Source organism: Scatophagus argus, chromosome 3 (assembly GCF_020382885.2).
Source record: "Scatophagus argus isolate fScaArg1 chromosome 3, fScaArg1.pri, whole genome shotgun sequence".
Lineage (NCBI taxonomy): Eukaryota > Metazoa > Chordata > Actinopteri > Scatophagidae > Scatophagus > Scatophagus argus.
The window spans coordinates 19,403,516-19,420,738 of record NC_058495.1 but is presented as its reverse complement, the minus strand read 5'-3'; the positions used below and the strand labels follow the sequence as shown (position 1 = coordinate 19,420,738).

Genomic DNA, 17,223 nt, shown 5'->3' with positions numbered 1-17,223 from the left:
GGGGGGATTTGCTTTTATGCAAACAGTTGGAGACATTTAAAGATGAAATGATTCCACACAATTGTCAGATTAAAATCCAATAATCCAAAAAGCGAAATAACAAGATCAACAAATGCATGCTTTTTCCCCTCCTCTGCGTGTGTATTTGCTAAACCGAATTCCCTAAATATGAGTTTTATAGCCCTCTGTTTGAAATCTCATCTCCAGCCTATAAGAGCAGCTCCTCACTTTAATAAAATGACTGAATTTGGGATTTGATTTATTCACGGATCTCCGATTGTTTCGGTTTTTCAGGCAAGAGCCGATCGCTTTTCTGTAGCCCGCATTTATTGTACTGTTTCCACATCAACGCATGCAAAACGCTGATATTATTTTCTTTTGTTGTAATAGGCATCCGAAGGGTTGGTCTATTGTGGAGGAGTATCTGAGGCAGAGGCTGATATATGTGGTTTAAATGAGCGGCAAAACCTGTTTCGGGGCTACAGACTGGGCTCGGAAGCTCCCAGAAACGCCTTCCAAAACGAAAAATACGTTTACTTAATAAAGAAAGCATATTTTAAACACGAAATAGACGGACTTTGAGCATCGCACACGCAGTGTTAAGGCACATTTCCAGCAGTTTCTCCCGCCCTGTCCTCCAAAAAAAATCCGACTTGAGATCCTTGTGCAGCAGAAGTACCGTACCAGCAGTGACATTTCTTATTTTATCCAGTCATCATGACAGCTGTGATCGCGATTCGTTTAAAAACTAGTTTCCCATTCAGCCGTTTAATATGCATTTCTGTTTACTTAACAAATGTTACAGGAAAGGAAATTAAGCAACTCGAGGTCATCTTCAATAACACGATCTATTACTTCATTATAGAACTTATTGCTTTTTCGAGTCAAAAAAGCAGTCCACTTATCAAAAGTAGGTCGATTATACGTGCAATTAATTCCGGATCAACCAATAAGTGTTGATTCCGTTGGGGATAAAACCCTGAAACGATTCAGGCTTAACCCTCGTGTCCTTGTAAGGATGTATACAAGCGGAAACCAGTCTGGTTCTTTCTTTTCTTTAGTGTGTGTTACAGATTTTGCTCTTGATTTCGGTTGTGTGATATTTTATTGTGTGTGTGTGTGTGTGTGTATGTGTGTGTGTGAAGATGGAAGTCAGTGTGATGTAGCCGGGCTCAGAGGCATATAGGCGGCAGAACATGCGCAGTGGCCATTTGTGCCATATTGGAATGAGGTCGTGAACGAGAACTGCGTCAAGTTAGCGAGACGCTGCTCGAGCGAGACCGGAAGTCTCGCGCATTAAATGAGAATGCCCCGCTGTTGCTTGGGCGACGGTCCCAACTGCCGCACTTATAAACGTTTTGTTTTGAAACGTTCACTCGGGGCTCCTGGTCTCCATTGACGTTAGCTTAGCATTGCTGCGAGCGAGCAGGCGGAGAGGAACGGCATCTAAAAACCGACTTGGAAAAACTACTTAGCGGTAAGGGGCGAATTTTGCGACTAAATATTCACATACTCTGTGTTGTTTGTTACAAATTCCTAACGGTGTTTTCTATTGTGGTGGCGCGTTCGTCTTTTTTCCCGTCTCTCAAAAAGATGAGTCGGGTTCGGTCGAGTGTAAGCGCCCTTATTGCTCGTCAGCCTGCTCTTATTGCTCAAGCTGTGACGTTCCGTAACTTGACTCGGACACAGGCGATTTTACCATGTGTCCAGCGGGTCCCACACGGTCGTTATGCACCCAGGACCGCGTGTTTATTTATTATTCAGCAATTTAATAATTTTCTGAATCGCTATTATTCATGTTCTCCTCAGAGTGAAAGTTAGACCGTCGGCGTACATAGTCTCTCTCTCTGCAAAGCCGTTGCGTTAATGGCCCATCTCTGTTTCTGAATGCTGCGGTTAGTCCGTTCAGGCAGTGCAACCTTAAGCTACCAGTTCAAGGATTGTGTGGAAATTTCCAGTGATTTGCCCCCGAGTAACTCCGTATATTTATAATGTCGTATCCTTACATAATGAAGGTTGCACGACCTTAGCCGATTTCGGCGTAAGCTCTCAGCAAAACAGCTAAATCAACTCGTCGGTTTGTAAGTGCTACTCGCTTCGGTCTGATATTTACCAGCTGATGAAGAGAGAGGAAGATGCTCAGGAGGCTGTCATTTTTTTGTCAAATTGCACGTTGACTTATTGCAGCCTTTTTTTTTTTTCTTCTGGCTCTCAACTTCCCCATTGTGCAACTTGAGTGATCCACTGGCAGCGCTGCTCCGGTTGACGTGCCGCTGTGCAACGGCAACGAGCAACATTATTACAACCGAATGAATAAACAGCGTTGTTGTTTTTATGCGTGCCGTGTTAGAGGCAAATGTGGATTTGTGTTTCTAGCACCCTGTTTGGTCGGAAGTTAGAGCAGGACGTCGACCAGCTGACAGAACTAGTTTGACAGAGCCCGTGGATTACCAGCCACTGAGCAGGCCGACTCCTATTGCTTGGTCCTCAGGGCGACCCTTTGTTGGCAAGCATAATGTGTGTATTAATGACGTTTGGGGTATTTAAAGTTATTTAAATCGCCTTGGCAGGTGTAAGTCGTCATAGAAACCTAAGAGGGCTGCACTATAATTTGCTTGGCAAATTTATCATAACTGTTTTCATGTAAAGCTTGGATTTATGGTTCTACTCGTGAGACTTCTGCAGCTACTCAGTAGGAAAAACATTCAGCTGCAGGATCTGTCTCAGAAACAAGACAATCCAGACTTCACTGCAAACAGTTTTTATTGGAACTACTCTCTCTGAGGAAATGGTTCCTCAGAAAACTGTACAAAGTGAGAAGTGCTGGTCTTGAAATGTAATTTTTCAGTGCTGCGAGCACCACAAACAAAAATTCCAGTCACTTCTGTTGTAATGTGACGGCAGAGAGTGACGTGTCAAAATCTGTCACAGTGAAGCCAAAACTAAAAGGATTTTTGTCCTTTGGTTGAAATTAACCTTCTAAGTTTTTTAGAGGCACAAATGGATGACACACCACGGTATAAAATCAATGCAAGTTAAAAACAAAGCAGCTAAGTGCTCAGCTGAAAATGGTTTTGTTTATGTTGGAAAGTGGACACACACTAGCAGTACAACATACTAATTTTCTGCTACATTACTGCCCATAATGTAATGTCATCTTCTTGTGATCAACAGATGCTATTAAATAGTGTTTGGGGAAATGTTTCAGCAGCTAATTTCATTTTTACGGGAAAACTGATTTGGATTTTATTTTCAGGAGAAGCCGTATTGTGGGTGAATGTCTATTTTGCCGGGTTGAATTTCCTGCCTGGGGACCTCCGATATTTAGAAGGGCCTGTTTAGAAATACTCCCTCGCATGCTAAGTGCCGATGAGAATATGATTCAGTAAGTGCTTGCAAAGAGGATGTAGTGTGGTCGTTTGTGGGTGTGTGTTCACCCTTTCTCTTTCAGGTTCAGTCAGTCTCAGTAGGTGTAGAAAGATTCAGACAGAATGCTGCTAGCTGTCGTCCACACAAACCATTTACTCTGTATGAAACAGGGGAAGTTTCATTTCTTCCTGTCTTCTAAACAAGCCAAGGCTGCACTGTTTTACAAAGTTAAGTGCTGTTCAGCTGGCAGAGCCGAATAAATTGGAGCAAATACTGAAAGCTGGTCTTTGTTCATTTGAAATGACTGTTCTCAGAAGTGTTGTAAGCTGATCAATATGCCTCTTAGAGGTGGTATGCAGGCACTGTTTCATTCTTTTGAGACGTCAAAACGTTCACAAACATAGCCGAGCCGTTAAACTGATTGTAGAAGAAGGTCCCAGGAGTTTGTAGGTATACATATCAGAAATACAGCCTCGCTCAATTTAAAATCTCACTGCGAATTCATAAATGATCTAAGCTGCGCATCAGGTGTTAGGATGCAGCATTTTAACTAAAGGTCTGTATTTCTACTCCTGTCTCTGCTGCTCTTTTTTTTTTCCACTCTCATGTTTGGAGTGTGACCCCCAGAAACAATAAGGCCCTCTGGTGTGTATGTATGGGTCGGGGGGGGGGCAGGGGGCAGAGTCTGGGGGTCGTGGGTGAAAGGTGGCTCTGATCCCGACAGAGCTCAGGGGTCGTGGTGGCAGTCCAGTTCGCGGGAGGGGTGGCAGCTCTGGTTTTAATAGAGACGTCAGACGTGACAAAGACGGGCCTGACAGGCCGGCTGAATGGAGCTGCCGTGACAGAGAAGCAATACTCAGCATCCCATACACCACTCTCTCCACTGTCGTCACGCCCCGCGCTCCCTTATTTCTCATTCATGCCTCCCTTGTTGTATGAACTTATTTCATGTGCTTGTCACAATGCCGCAGGTCGGTTTGATGGTCAGAGCTTGATGTGTGTGTCCACATTCACGTCAAGGCACTGATTGAAACCTTCACATCAGGGCAGGAAAAAGTATCCGATCTTTTTAAAACAGATGAGCTCCAAGGGAGTTTCACAAGTCGGGGTGGAGCTGGATGAGATAAGCATAGTTTAATACATTTCCCGCCGATCACATACCATCTGGTGTGTTATGTAGGTGGGAGCCTGTGCCACCCCAGATGAATGGCAAATATGCAGCATGTGATTTTTGATTTTATTCACCACTTCTTGTGTTTTGCATTGATCAAGTTCAGGGGCGGATTGAAGCACTTAGACGTTGATGTCAAAATGTAACCAAGGATTTCTGAACAAGTCTCCTGTCAAGGCCTAGGAGTCCTTGATTTTAGAATGGCTGAAACCATATCCAAAGAAATGCAGATTGATTTCATTTTGAACTTAAAGAAGGGTTTAGATTAAATCTGCAGCTTGACCTCAAGTTGCAGGTTGCTCTGCTGGCTAATTCGTGTCACAATTGCTGGTATATTAATGCGTTTGACTGTTGACTGATAATATGTTTATTACCAGTTGTTGGCTGATTGAGATGGACTGCGGTACTGCGGTAATGATAGCCAGCTAGAGAAAGTACTGAGCACTGTTTTCATCTCTTTGTATCACTTTTTGCTGGTATGGTTTGGTTTTTGAGCGGCTGAGAGTGCTGTTAAAAACCAGGGGTTTCACCTGTTTCATTCATCTGATAGTTGGCGAAAACAGCAGCGAGTTTAGAGATTATCGAGTAATGTTGGGATCTGCGGATTTTAATTTAGCTTAGGCATGACATAGTGTGCTGCGGATGACCGTGAGGAAGGCTGCTCAGCGAGACACTTGCGTTTTTCTGTTCTGGAACAGCTCTCATTAATTTACTCTGGCTGGATAATAATCCTCCTCCTTTGTTCCTCCTCAGAGCTCCTAGTTTTGGCCTTGAGGGGGCACCAGCATGAGTCAGGAGTCACTGGAGTCTGGTAAGAACTACTCTGTGAACATCTGTGTGAAATGACTAAGATAATGTGTTTTGGAAAGTAAGTTGGAAACGAGAAATTTGTTGTGTGTTCCAGATGGAGACTCTGCTCAGGATGTTTCTGACTTCAACTGGGATGACTACCTGGAGGAGACTGGAGCCTTGTCTGTGCCCCATCATGCCTTCAAACATGTGGGTGCTGACATTCTAACACACACCAGCCGTTCACAATGAGTTATTAAGAAATGACTTGTGTAAAGTCATTAAGTGTCAACTGACAGTTAGTTAGTTTCAGACTGTTTTAATAAATCTGAAAGCATGACTCAAATTAATAGAGTGAGTCAGTGTCCTGCTATAAAGGATAGACACATAAGCTGCTGTAACATCACCAGTTGTAAGAAAGCTTCACTTGATAACGCATACTTTAACTGCAGGTAGGTTTAACTGGAGTCAAAAACAGCAAAAAATAAAATTCTTCTCCTTTTCATTTTGCACATTTTGTAAGTTTTGTAAGTTCTTTTTTTACATAACCAGCTTTAGTGCCCAAATTAAAATGTGGTTTAACTGCGAGTTGGCCAGTTAAGTTAATGATTCCTCGTATCCCTGATCTTCTGTCTTTGTCTCAGGTGGACCAGGGCCTACAGACAGGACTGACCCCAGGCATGAAGCTGGAGGTGTGTGTGCGCTCAGAGACCGACAATCCTTACTGGGTGGCCAACATCATCACCACATGTGGCCAGCTGCTGCTGCTACGCTATGAAGGATACCTGGATGACCGGCGTGCTGACTTCTGGTGTGACATCATGACGGCCGACCTCCACCCACTGGGATGGAGCCGCCAGCATGGGAAAACCATGAGGGCTCCTGAGGGTGAGGCTTGGTGTTAGCATTAGCATTTCACACCTACATATGTCAATTTGTGACATATTATGGAATGAAATACCAGAGCAATTGAATAACTTGATTTGGCCATGGATTTGTAATAATCAGTTACCTTCAGTTAATTCCAGTAGTTTTTTTTATATTTTATTTTTTGACTGAAACTTTAATTTAGCGTGATTCGGAGAGGCCGTGCAGGGTAGCGATCATGTGATCCTGAGCTCATCTGATTGTTTGGTTAATAAAATACACTTTGTGTGTATGATCCAACTCAGGTGTGCGTGAGAAGCACCAGGACTGGGAGGCTCTGCTGGAAAAGGCCTTGGCTGAGGAGTGCAGCGCGCCTGCCAACCTGCTGGAATTGGTAAGGCAGGAGAACGGGGCAGCTGTCCTCCACTGAAACACCACCCAGGGTGGGGCATTAGTTGAGTCTCTGTCTGTGCCAAGAACAATCTTTTCTATCAGCACTGATTTGACTCATTTGACAACTTACAAAAAAAACAAACAGAACAGACATAATCCAGTAAATAAAACTGTTGAGGTTGTCATAATAAAGTCATACTTTCCAGTTACTCTTGAAGTTGTGAGGCAAGATCGACAAATACAGATGACTTTCGAAAAACACCAAGTTAACAGTTTATACCCTCAGGTCATCAGAAATATCAACAGTGACTGTGCAGTGTTGACACGCACACACATACACACACACACACAAATGCTGTATTGACTGTCGTGAGCTGTCGTGTTTTGTGGTATGCTACCTTTTTTTCCATATTGTAGTTTAAATGTAAAGCACTGAGTTTGTTTTTTATGCCCATTTTGAGATGGCAGAAAGACAGTTTGCTCTTAAAATGTCCAGTGGAATAAACATGAACCTGAACTTGAGGTTTTGTATCTATTATGAAGCCTTGTTTTTGAACCCGACATGAAGTCCCAAGACTTCAACACACAAAGCTCTGAGCTTTTGTTTACAGCACAGAGGCTGTACTGCTAAAAGCCAATTCGCTGTAGGAACAGCCTGTGAAATTCTTTGGAGCCATTAGTTAGCTTTCAGTGACTGTGCTTCAGTTCTGCCACTTAGTCATGCAGCGCATTCTCTCCCGGTTCAAATTCCTCCCCTTGCCTAGACGTGTGTTCATTTGTGTTTGTGTGTGCTATCAGCTTTGCATTTAACACCCCTCACCTCCCCCCGCAGCCCCAGCGTGGAAGAGACCCAGTGGAGCTCTTATGCGCAGGCTGCTACGTGGAGCTCCAGGACAGCGTTGACCCGGGGCTGGCCTGGGCTGCCGAAGTAGAGGAAAATGTCGGAGGAAGGCTGAAGCTGCGGCTGGTAGGCACAGAGGGCCTCCCAGACACACCCGCAACCCTCTGGCTCTTTTACCTCCACCCACGCCTCCACCCACCCGGCTGGGCCAAAGAGCACGGCTGCACCCTCAGGCCTCCCACAGGTCAGTGGTACTGACGTGGGTCAGATCTTTATATTTAGAAACAAAAGGAAGCAAGAGAAAATGATGTCTAGATCTCAAGGTTTATTGCCAAAGCAGGCACCGCTAATGGTTTCTGATGGAAGGACACAAAAAACTCAAGCAATCATGCACTGGTTATCTAATTATATATCGTATCTTATGTTCTTTACTAATTATTCTATCTAATTTTTACTCCTTCTTGATCAATGGATCTGTCATTTCTCTCCACTCACATTATGTGAGTTATATTAACATTTTTCCAATACTTTGGCATGTTGTTAGTGATGGAAGTTAAGCAACCAATTTTCAAATTGTGATGGTATCCCACTAGATCATGACTGAATTGATTTCCCTTGCAAGATCAGATGGATAATTGATTTCAAGACCACAGTCCGCTAACACCCTTCAAGTGAATAAAATGTGTTAATATGCAAGATGTAAAAAGCACTGGAGGGTATGTCTCTCTACTGACAAAGCTGAACTTCCAGTGCCGCTACAGCTATTGTTACGTACGTGGATACTGTGCATTTACAAGTTAATAACACAATACAGTGAGCAGTCGTGGGGCATTACTTAACATAATCACAGCCTTTTATATTGCTTGTAATTTACAGTTTCATAAAAGAGGAGAAGATGTTTTTTTTTAAATTTGTCATCAAATGTAACTTCAGTCTTATTAATTCTGAACATCATTGCTTGTGTAAGAACCTAGCGCCATCAAATGATGTGTTTTGTGGTTGTGAAGTTGTCGAGGACATTTTTTCCCAACCTTTTTCTTTCTTTCTTTCTTTTTTTCTTTTTTTTTTGCTTGTTTGATCAGTTGTGATGACCCATTTGGAGGTTCAGAAAAAGGACAAGCTGACACAGACTGTTGCCAGGCATCTAGGTTTAGTTATGCCAAAAAGAGAGTGTGCAGAAAAAAAAATATGTAAACAGAAGTGCTTTTAAAGTTTTCATTGAATATGTCTTTGATAATCACAGACAGAAAGGCCGGTTTAGCTCTTCAGCAGCTGATTGTAGTGTATCTGTTTGCTTCAGAGCTGCTGGCCCTGCGGACAGAGGAAGAGTGGGAGGAGGTGAGACAGAGGATCAGTGACCTGCCTCAGGATGAAGCTCTGACTGCAGAGTTCAATAAGGTACCGCCACCCAGGCTCTTATCGGTCCTGTTTGTCTGCTAGTTAGGATCGGATCATTACGCAGTAAGAGAAGAAGTTGTGAGGTTCTCCTCCAAACCAGGTGCTTCCAAGGAGCTGAGCTAAAATGACTCTTCTTATGTTTGTGTGTGTTTGTCTCAGGATCAGCCTGCCGTCGCTTCTCATTGTTTCAAGGAAGGGATGAAACTGGAGGCTGTCGACCCTGCTGCTCCTATTTCCATCAGGCCTGCAACTGTCACCAAGGTAACAGACTTAACTACCAAATTTGACTCTCCTGTGCTGCAATGTTTCTCTCCTGTGTGCTGTCTTTGCTTGTATTTAATTCTATAACTAAAGAAATGAAATTTCCCCTGAAACTTAAAAGGAAACAATATCATTTTCACCTCAAAATTTTTCTAATTGATCACACAGTCTCGTAGAGCTCCTTTATTTTGGGGTGACTCTGTGAAATGAAACAGATGGAAAACATTTTTTACAGCTTTGAATTAAAATGTCCCAAAATGACCTACTCTCCACTTCAGGTGTTCAATGAGCAGTACTTTCTGGTGACCATGGACGACCTTTGTGGTATTGAAGAATCAGAAGGCGCTGGGAGGTCTTTTTTGTGTCACAGAGGCAGTCCAGGGATCTTCCCTGCTCAGTGGAGCCTCAAAAATGGACTCCCACTCAGTCCCCCACCAGGTCTGCTGTGTTAAATATATCAGTGATACCAGAATGTAAGGAATGCCACTGATTAGATCACTGATGCTTTTTTTTCTCTCTGTGGCTGTATTTGTGTGTCTCTTTCTGTCCATTCTTTCTTTCTTTTATCATGTACAGGATACCAGGGTCCAGACTTTGACTGGGCAGATTACCTGAAACAGTGCGAGGCCGAGGCAGCTCCCCAGCACTGTTTCCCAACTGTAAGTCAACCTCCATTTTACACTCAGACCACATAGGCCAGGCTTCAGGGTTTTCCAAGGGGCTGTCCTATGACCAGTGACTCATGTAACCCCCCCCCTACCAGATGCTGTTCAGACACACCACACTTCAGTGAAAGAGTCAGCGTGAGATGAGTTATAAACCAGCTCCCAGTGCATCTTGTGCTCTCTCTTGGTTATTGTTGAAAAGGCAGTTAAATGTGAAAACTGTTATAGATTAACACTGAGTTGCTGTCATATGAGGGCGACATGAGGTCTTTGCTACAATGCAGTGTTCCTGCATGAGTAGATAACATTTGAAACAGCATTAGCAAAGTGCTACAGCTTTAGCAACTCTTTCTCTTCACTTTGTATGAGATTTAATGCCTCTCTTTCTTATAAAAAATGAGAGACAGAAATTGATCGTGTTCCTTTGAATAATTTTTAATATTGTAGTCTGCAAAGTGCAATACCTTCTGTATCTCGTGGACACCTCTTGTCTAAACCGTTTGTCACACAGATTGAAAGAGAGGTTGAACATGGCTCAGATCAATGCTGTGGTTTTTGAAGGAAATATATTTTGTTTGGCTATCCCATCCCATTCCAGTCATGTGATAGAATGTGGAAAATGGATTGTGGATTTCACCTTTTTGGACTGGCAGCATGATCAGATGAAAATAATTATACTGTGTTTACATGGTGTGATGGGGTTTTCTCTCTCTCTCTCTCTCTCTCTCTATATATATATATATATATATCTCTCTATATATATATATGTGTGTGTGTGTGTGTGTGTTTACAGGTATTGGTATGTATACCTGCATATATTTCATGAAATCACACTTGAGTGATTTCCCTCTCCTCCCTGTTTCCCTGCCAGGAGCAGAGCGACCACAGCTTCAAAGAGGCCATGAAACTGGAGGCCGTCAACCCGCTGTCACCCGAAAACATTCACGTGGCAACTGTCGCCAGGGTCAAAGGACAATACATTTGGCTCAGCCTGGAAGGTGAGATGGCACCACATTAAAGGCCATGTGATGTAGACCCTTAACAAATGTGGATCTAATCTGAATTTCTCCCTAGTAGAGTAGCTACCTCACTTTTTCCCTATGGAAAAGAGGGGAATGCTTATTTTATATCCGCTTACTACAAGAGACTGAAAAAAATGCTTTGGTGATAACGCAGTTTATTAGACAGGCAGCAATTAGTGTTACACACCACAGACACAACATTTTAATTTAACTTTGTCAGTATATAATTTGTTCAGTTAGAATTGTAGCTCTTATTACATTCAACACAACATAATGTCAAGGTGTGGTATGTGACTTCCAATTGCTCTAGCTGAATCTGGCATCCGCAATCAGTGCTGAAAGTGATTTTCTAGTCGCTATGTATGTGTGTGTACAGGACTGAAGCAGCCCATGCCGGAGCTCATAGTTCATGTGGACTCCCTCGATATCTTTCCTGTCAGCTGGTGTGAGACAAACGGTTATCCACTCGTCTACCCCATCAAACCCTCAGGTATACAACATGAGTCATCATAGTGGGCTCTCGCACATCTGCCTTAATGAGGCTGATACTAATGCAAAATCAAATCTGTTTTTTACCCCTGACCAAATTAGTGGCAGAATGCAAAGTGTGACTCAGCACACATTAGTCTTTCTTTTATTTTTCAGTTGAAAAAGAGAGGAAGATTGCTGTGGTGCAGCCTGAGAAACAGTGAGTGTGAAAGGAAAGATGGTACAGTTGACTGTTTCATTTAAACTGATAGAGTCTGATCGCCTTTTAACATATGACTCAATTTTCATCACTTTATAGCCGAACTCCACCAAAGTCCTCGTCACCTGACGCTGTCAAGCAGCAGATGCCCAGCCAGTCAGAGACAGGTGAGCGGCATGTCTTACTGAAAGATTCTACACTGTGATATGCCCCGTCTGCTGACTGTGTGTGCAGTTGGTGGTCATTTCATCATTTGTATCTCATTCTGTGTCCACGTGCAGGACAGGGCAATGGGAAATACTGCTGTCCCAAGATCTACTTCAATCACCGTTGCTTTTCTGGGCCTTACCTTAACAAGGGACGCATTGCGGAGCTGCCTCAGTTCATTGGCCCTGGAAACTGTGTCCTTGTGCTCAAAGAGGTGAGGGGCCTAGTCCAGCTGTTCACTGGAAGAAAAGCACCAAAAAACAGGTGTCATCCCATACGACTTAAATGCACAGCATGCAATTTCAGCTGCTGGCGCTGTCTCAGTCAAAACAGTAACAGAATATACTTTGATGACGTTGTGAAGTAAGAACCGCCATTGCCACCAAAATGAATTGTCATGCTTAATCACAAGTGAGGAATACAAACAATAGTAAACAATAGAGTGGCTAACTAGCTAGTTTGACCATTGAAGGAAACTTTGGAGTGATGTTATGTGAAAGTGAAAGTTATGTGTCAGTTTCCTGATTTAAGTCCCAGGTTTTACGATCGTTTCAGACGGTCTAATTATTACAAAGTAACATGGCCTCAAAGTTGAGTGCGTTTTTTTTTTCCTTTATTCCTTATGGGACTTTGATTTTCACATACGTATGAAAAATAAGAAGAATGAGTATGGTGAATAATTATCTGCGTGCTTCTGCTTTGCATATGAAGCACAGAATGAAAGTCTTGTCTCAGAATGAATATGGTGACTGTTGTTAAAATGCTACACACTAACAAACCACTGAAAAATAAAAACCCCGTCTGTATTAATGGGTTGCAATTACAGGCATCTAGTTAATGGTTAACGTCCTCTAATCTGCAGATAACCTGTAAGTGTTGCAATTCTATGCTTGTCTTGCATTCAGGTATTGACTCTGCTGATAAATTCGGCATACAAGCCCAGCCGAGTGCTGAGAGAGCTGCAGCTGGACCAGGAGAGCCGCTGGCAAGGCCATGGAGAGACACTCAAAGCCAAGTGAGGGGAAACGCCATTAAAGCTTAGCTCAAAATTCTTTGCTCTGTAGACAACCTGCAGGAAAAGTAGGAGTGTTCACAGCTGGCCTGTTTAAGGACACATGCTGGATTAAACCTGTACTTCAAAGCACAAGTGAAAATAAATATCTGCTCCTGATACTTCATTAAAGCTGTGAATTTAGCCGACAGCATCTGAGATAGAGACCTTGCTGGTCGTATCAACCTTGTTAGATCAAACGTGAACGTAATTGAAGCTTTAGCGAGCAAGAAGACTGGGATACATTTCACCTTTTTGTTTTTGAAAATGTGCACGTCATTTTTTTCAGCCTTCTACTGTGTGAAAATATAAACAATGTTGATTTATCACTGTTCAACTTGTTCTTTAAATGTCAGGTACAAGGGAAAGAGTTACCGGGCCACTGTGGAAATTGTCCGCACTGCAGACCGTGTGGCGGACTTCTGCAGGAAAACCTGCATCAAGCTAGAATGCTGCCCAAATCTGTTTGGACCTCGCATGGTTCTGGACCACTGTTCTGAGAACTGCTCTGTCCTCACCAAGACCAAATACAGTAGGTGGTTTGCAGATCTAGAGACTACTGGTTGTTGAGCCTTCAGATGATTTTTATCAGGTGATCTGGGGAGGCTGCTTTCTTATCGAGGGAGACAACGAACATAGCCTCTAATTGCAAATCTGAATACACCCTCGTTAGACGTGATCTTAATTCTAAACATGATTCAAATCCGCTCTTATTTAACACAAAGCTCATTCATTTTTCTGTTTTCAGAAAGCTTCATTCTCTTTTCTTTTTGTGTTACTCATGAATAGAAATCATGAATGAGCACATAAATGCCTCCCTAATGAATAAAAGGGTTCTGTGAAGCAGGGGTATAGAGTTTGTGATTTAGAATTTGCAATAACCCTCCACAGGCAATGAATGAGCAAGTATATTTTTCTGAAAATGTGTCAGAGTCGGCCTCTTTCATCTTCTGCTGAACTAACCAAAGTCACAGATTTGTTTGATATGTTTACTTGCTGCTGCACTGCAGTTTTGAGATTAAGAAACTGATGCAATTTGATAGCAACAGACAAATGATTACACTTTCTCTATCCTCTTTCTTGTTTTCATATCACTCCAGAAAGCACATATCCTCAACACGCTTTTCTTGTGTATATCAAACCAAATTGTCAGCTCGTTACATTCCATCTACATCTGTCAGAATCACCCAAGTCTGTGACGAGGGCTGATTTGAACATCTGGACCCAGGCAAATGCTCTTCCTTTAGAAAATATATATATTTAAAAATATATGTCTGAAATCTGTTCGATCAGTTCACTTCAGTGTATCTCAAGGATGTATTAACATCTCCCAGACATGTCGAATGCAACTTTACACAAGAAGCCTGTTGTTTTATCACCAGCATATTACTATGGAAAGAAGAAGAGTAAACGTGTTGGCCGTCCACCCGGGGGCCACTCCAACCTGGAGGGTGGAGTGAAGAGAAGAGGGAGGAGGAGGAAGAGGAGGAAGCAGCTCTTTGTCCATAAGAAGAGACGCTCCTCAGCTTCAGTGGACAACACGCCTGCTGGGTCTCCACAGGTAACACATGCGTTTCTCTTCGTTTCTTTGGTTCTATCAGGTGAACATTGTTCTCTTTGGTTCCTCCTCACAGTTTACTTGAATCTGTTTTGAGTAGACTGTTTGTTGTCTTTTGCTCCCAGGGAAGTGGAGAGGAAGAAGATCTGGATGAAGACGATTCTCTGAGTGAAGATTCCGGCTCAGAGCTGCAAGATGATCTCCAGGACGATTCTGAACAATCGGTTGGGAAGTCCCAGCCGACCACCCCATCCCCCTCCCCACCGGCGACACCAAGGCCAACGCGCCGGCGCCGGAAACCCCGCTCACCTTCATTCTCTGATGATGAGAACCGCCCTCCATCACCAAAGGTAGAAGAGTTTTCATATGACTAAATACTCAAACAATCTGAAAATATTATCTTCTGGAAATTTCATATCAAAGTTTACTTTGTAGGCAGTTTATCTTTAATGAATACACAACCGTCTGCCCCTTCCATCAAACACAACAAACTAATCCATTTCAACATAATTCTGAATAATATTTTCACCATGACTTTAACTTCCTCTAAGCAGCTCATGAGGAAGTCAGCAAGACTGAAACAGCCAGTGTTTCTTTTAAGAAATGTTAAGGTCTGATACCTTTTTCTTCTCAGCGTCAATTGTAAGGGTTAAAATGAGCTGTGAACGTTTCCATTTCAGCTGGGAGATCTCTGTCTGACTCATCCTGTCTGTGTGTTTATAGACCTCAAAGACTGAGCCTCCTCAGAAGTTGTGTTTGGACACCAGCCCGCTGGAGTGGAGCGTTACCGATGTGGTTCGCTTCATCAGGACCACTGACTGTGCACCTCTTGCACGGATTTTCCTGGATCAGGTAAGAAATACTCAGGCTTAACTCTATTTCAGTAAGTGCATTATACACTTGTATCCATATTGATGAATACAGAACATCACTTTACCAGATAGCCGACCCAAAACTAATTGTAGAAACTGCATCTCATGCGAATTTATGTTGTTATAGGAGATTGATGGACAGGCACTGCTGCTGCTGAACCTCCCAACAGTGCAAGAGTGTATGGACCTGAAGCTGGGACCGGCTATTAAGCTGTGCCACCACATTGAGAGGGTCAAGCTGGCATTTTATCAGCAGTTTGCCACGTAGCTGGCGGAGAATGAACATGGACTCGAGTACATCCTGTTCTGTGTATTGATCCTGTGAAAAACACTGTATTTTCCCATTCTGACTTTTCTAACACTGGACATCCTTTTAGAATCCTGCGTATGCCACATCGTCTCGGACAAACAGGAACATGAGATGGACAAAAGCAAAATTTTCCGATCATTGGAAAAGAACAAAGAAGATGAGCTATATAAAGTCTAAATTCATTCAGAGACACAGGGTAGGAATTAGAGACTGAAAAATTCAAGGCACTTTAATATTACAAATAAGTGTAAAAGCCTTTATTGATTCCACTTCGTTTTGCCACAAAAAAATAAAAGAAAACAGCAAGCTATCATCAAGGACTTGCTTTCAAGCTGCAAGGGGTTGTGTTTTAGCTATGTTCTAATAAAGGCTTCTTAACTTATTTGTGTCTTCAGAGTGCCTGGAACTCTTCTCTTCTAATTCCTCTCAGTATGGGGAAGAGTGACTGAGCACCAGTGTTATAAACCCATCTCTCTGTTGTTTACATTCATGATTTTCAGCCTGTTCTGCCGTCTCAAAAAGAGAACGCCACTGAATTACAGCTTTTACGTGTCACATCATACTAGTTTGCTTTTATCTGCTGCAGTCAAACGTGGTGACTCTCACACTGAAGTCTAATTTTACGGAAAAGATGCTCAACAGTATTGGCGTGGTCGAGTGCACACGTGGTATATGACTGCCCACTTACATTGAAGCACTTAGAAGCACTGTTTTTCCACTGCAAAAGCGCCTAGATGTAACTTGGAGTACCAACAGATTGGGATTGTTTGTCTCATGGTTTGTAGAGACTCGCTTAAAATATCCTGAAGAGATCATTTGGCCCATTAATTAAGCAAAAATAAATTGCACACAATTAAATGTAAAAACTAGGGGTAATATTAAAGTAGATGTACTGATGATAGATTTAAAAGAGTCACAGCAAGCTACAATGAAATGAATTGAGTGAGTTGTTGTAATTTGATTGTAGTGTGAACAGCAGATATGTGTACGGTACTAACGCCATTTGCAAATGTTATCCAGCAAGAAATCTGCTCAAAAACTGCTATTAAGGGGGGTTTTCATTTTTTAGTTCAAGCTTCTACAGCAAGCAAGAGCAGTTTACAGTGCAAGGATTCTGTAATGCAAGCACAAGCAAAACCATGCACTGTATGGTGGCATGCAAATATGACGGTGCATGTTTGTATATAGTGTATATAACTAAATATCTTCTAGAACAACAGGGTGAAAGAAAAAAAATCTATTGAGCAATTAACTCTCTGCATAAGCAATGTGTAAATGCCCCAAATATCCAATATATTTGCACAGAATAGGCCTAAACCTTCTCATATGGGGCATATGGTTAAAACAAATCCACATACAGTTGATTGTATGAGCCATTTCATATCATTGAAGTCATTATTTTTAACAGTTAACTTAATGATACATGGACAGTTTTAAAACAAGAAGATATTCTCAAAATGCTTTTGTAAATCAGTTTTTCCCCTCATTTGTTTTTGTTTTTTTACCAGTTGCTGTAGTGTGATTTCCTGTAAAGTGCTTCCTTTTTTGTGAGTAAAACCTCTGTGGGTTTCTTTGTTTACTCATTTGCTTGTACTTTCCGCTGTACCTAATGCAATGGAACAGCTTTTTGTTTCAAGTTTTAAAATTATAACTGCTATTTAAATAGAAAGACTGCAATTAAAACTGTGAACATGCATTTTAGACGGTGCCTGGCGTTTGTCATACATTTCCCAGATTGCATTTCGTGGCCGTGCAGGTCAC

The 17,223-nt window shown here is 42.4% G+C and overlaps 1 protein-coding gene across 2 annotated transcripts; it reads left to right on the top strand.

The window, feature by feature from the left end:
- Positions 1 to 1,270: 1,270 nt before the first annotated feature.
- On the top strand, positions 1,271 to 17,041 carry sfmbt1 (Scm like with four mbt domains 1). Of its 2 annotated transcripts, none has more exons than XM_046384524.1 (21): positions 1,271 to 1,477; positions 5,294 to 5,351; positions 5,445 to 5,539; positions 5,974 to 6,217; positions 6,502 to 6,590; positions 7,422 to 7,674; positions 8,731 to 8,828; positions 8,988 to 9,089; positions 9,368 to 9,527; positions 9,666 to 9,748; positions 10,626 to 10,752; positions 11,153 to 11,266; positions 11,422 to 11,464; positions 11,564 to 11,631; positions 11,746 to 11,885; positions 12,577 to 12,686; positions 13,079 to 13,254; positions 14,105 to 14,283; positions 14,406 to 14,630; positions 15,004 to 15,132; positions 15,280 to 17,041. In XM_046384524.1, the coding sequence occupies exons 2-21, from the start codon at positions 5,327 to 5,329 to the stop codon at positions 15,418 to 15,420; spliced, it is 2,601 nt and encodes an 866-aa protein (XP_046240480.1). In that variant the 5' UTR covers positions 1,271 to 1,477; positions 5,294 to 5,326; the 3' UTR covers positions 15,421 to 17,041. The 2 variants fall into 2 exon arrangements, with proteins under 2 accessions (XP_046240480.1, XP_046240481.1); XM_046384525.1 differs by lacking the exon at positions 1,271 to 1,477 and adding an exon at positions 1,587 to 2,517.
- Positions 17,042 to 17,223: the final 182 nt, after the last annotated feature.

Excerpts from the sequence above, each read along its gene's own strand:
- sfmbt1 (XM_046384524.1), top strand. The coding sequence starts at position 5,327 with ATGAGTCAGGAGTCACTGGAGTCTG. Across the intron at positions 10,753-11,152 it reads CATTTGGCTCAGCCTGGAAG|GACTGAAGCAGCCCATGCCG; the intron begins GTGAGATGGCAC and ends GTGTGTGTACAG. Across the intron at positions 12,687-13,078 it reads GGAGAGACACTCAAAGCCAA|GTACAAGGGAAAGAGTTACC; the intron begins GTGAGGGGAAAC and ends TTTAAATGTCAG.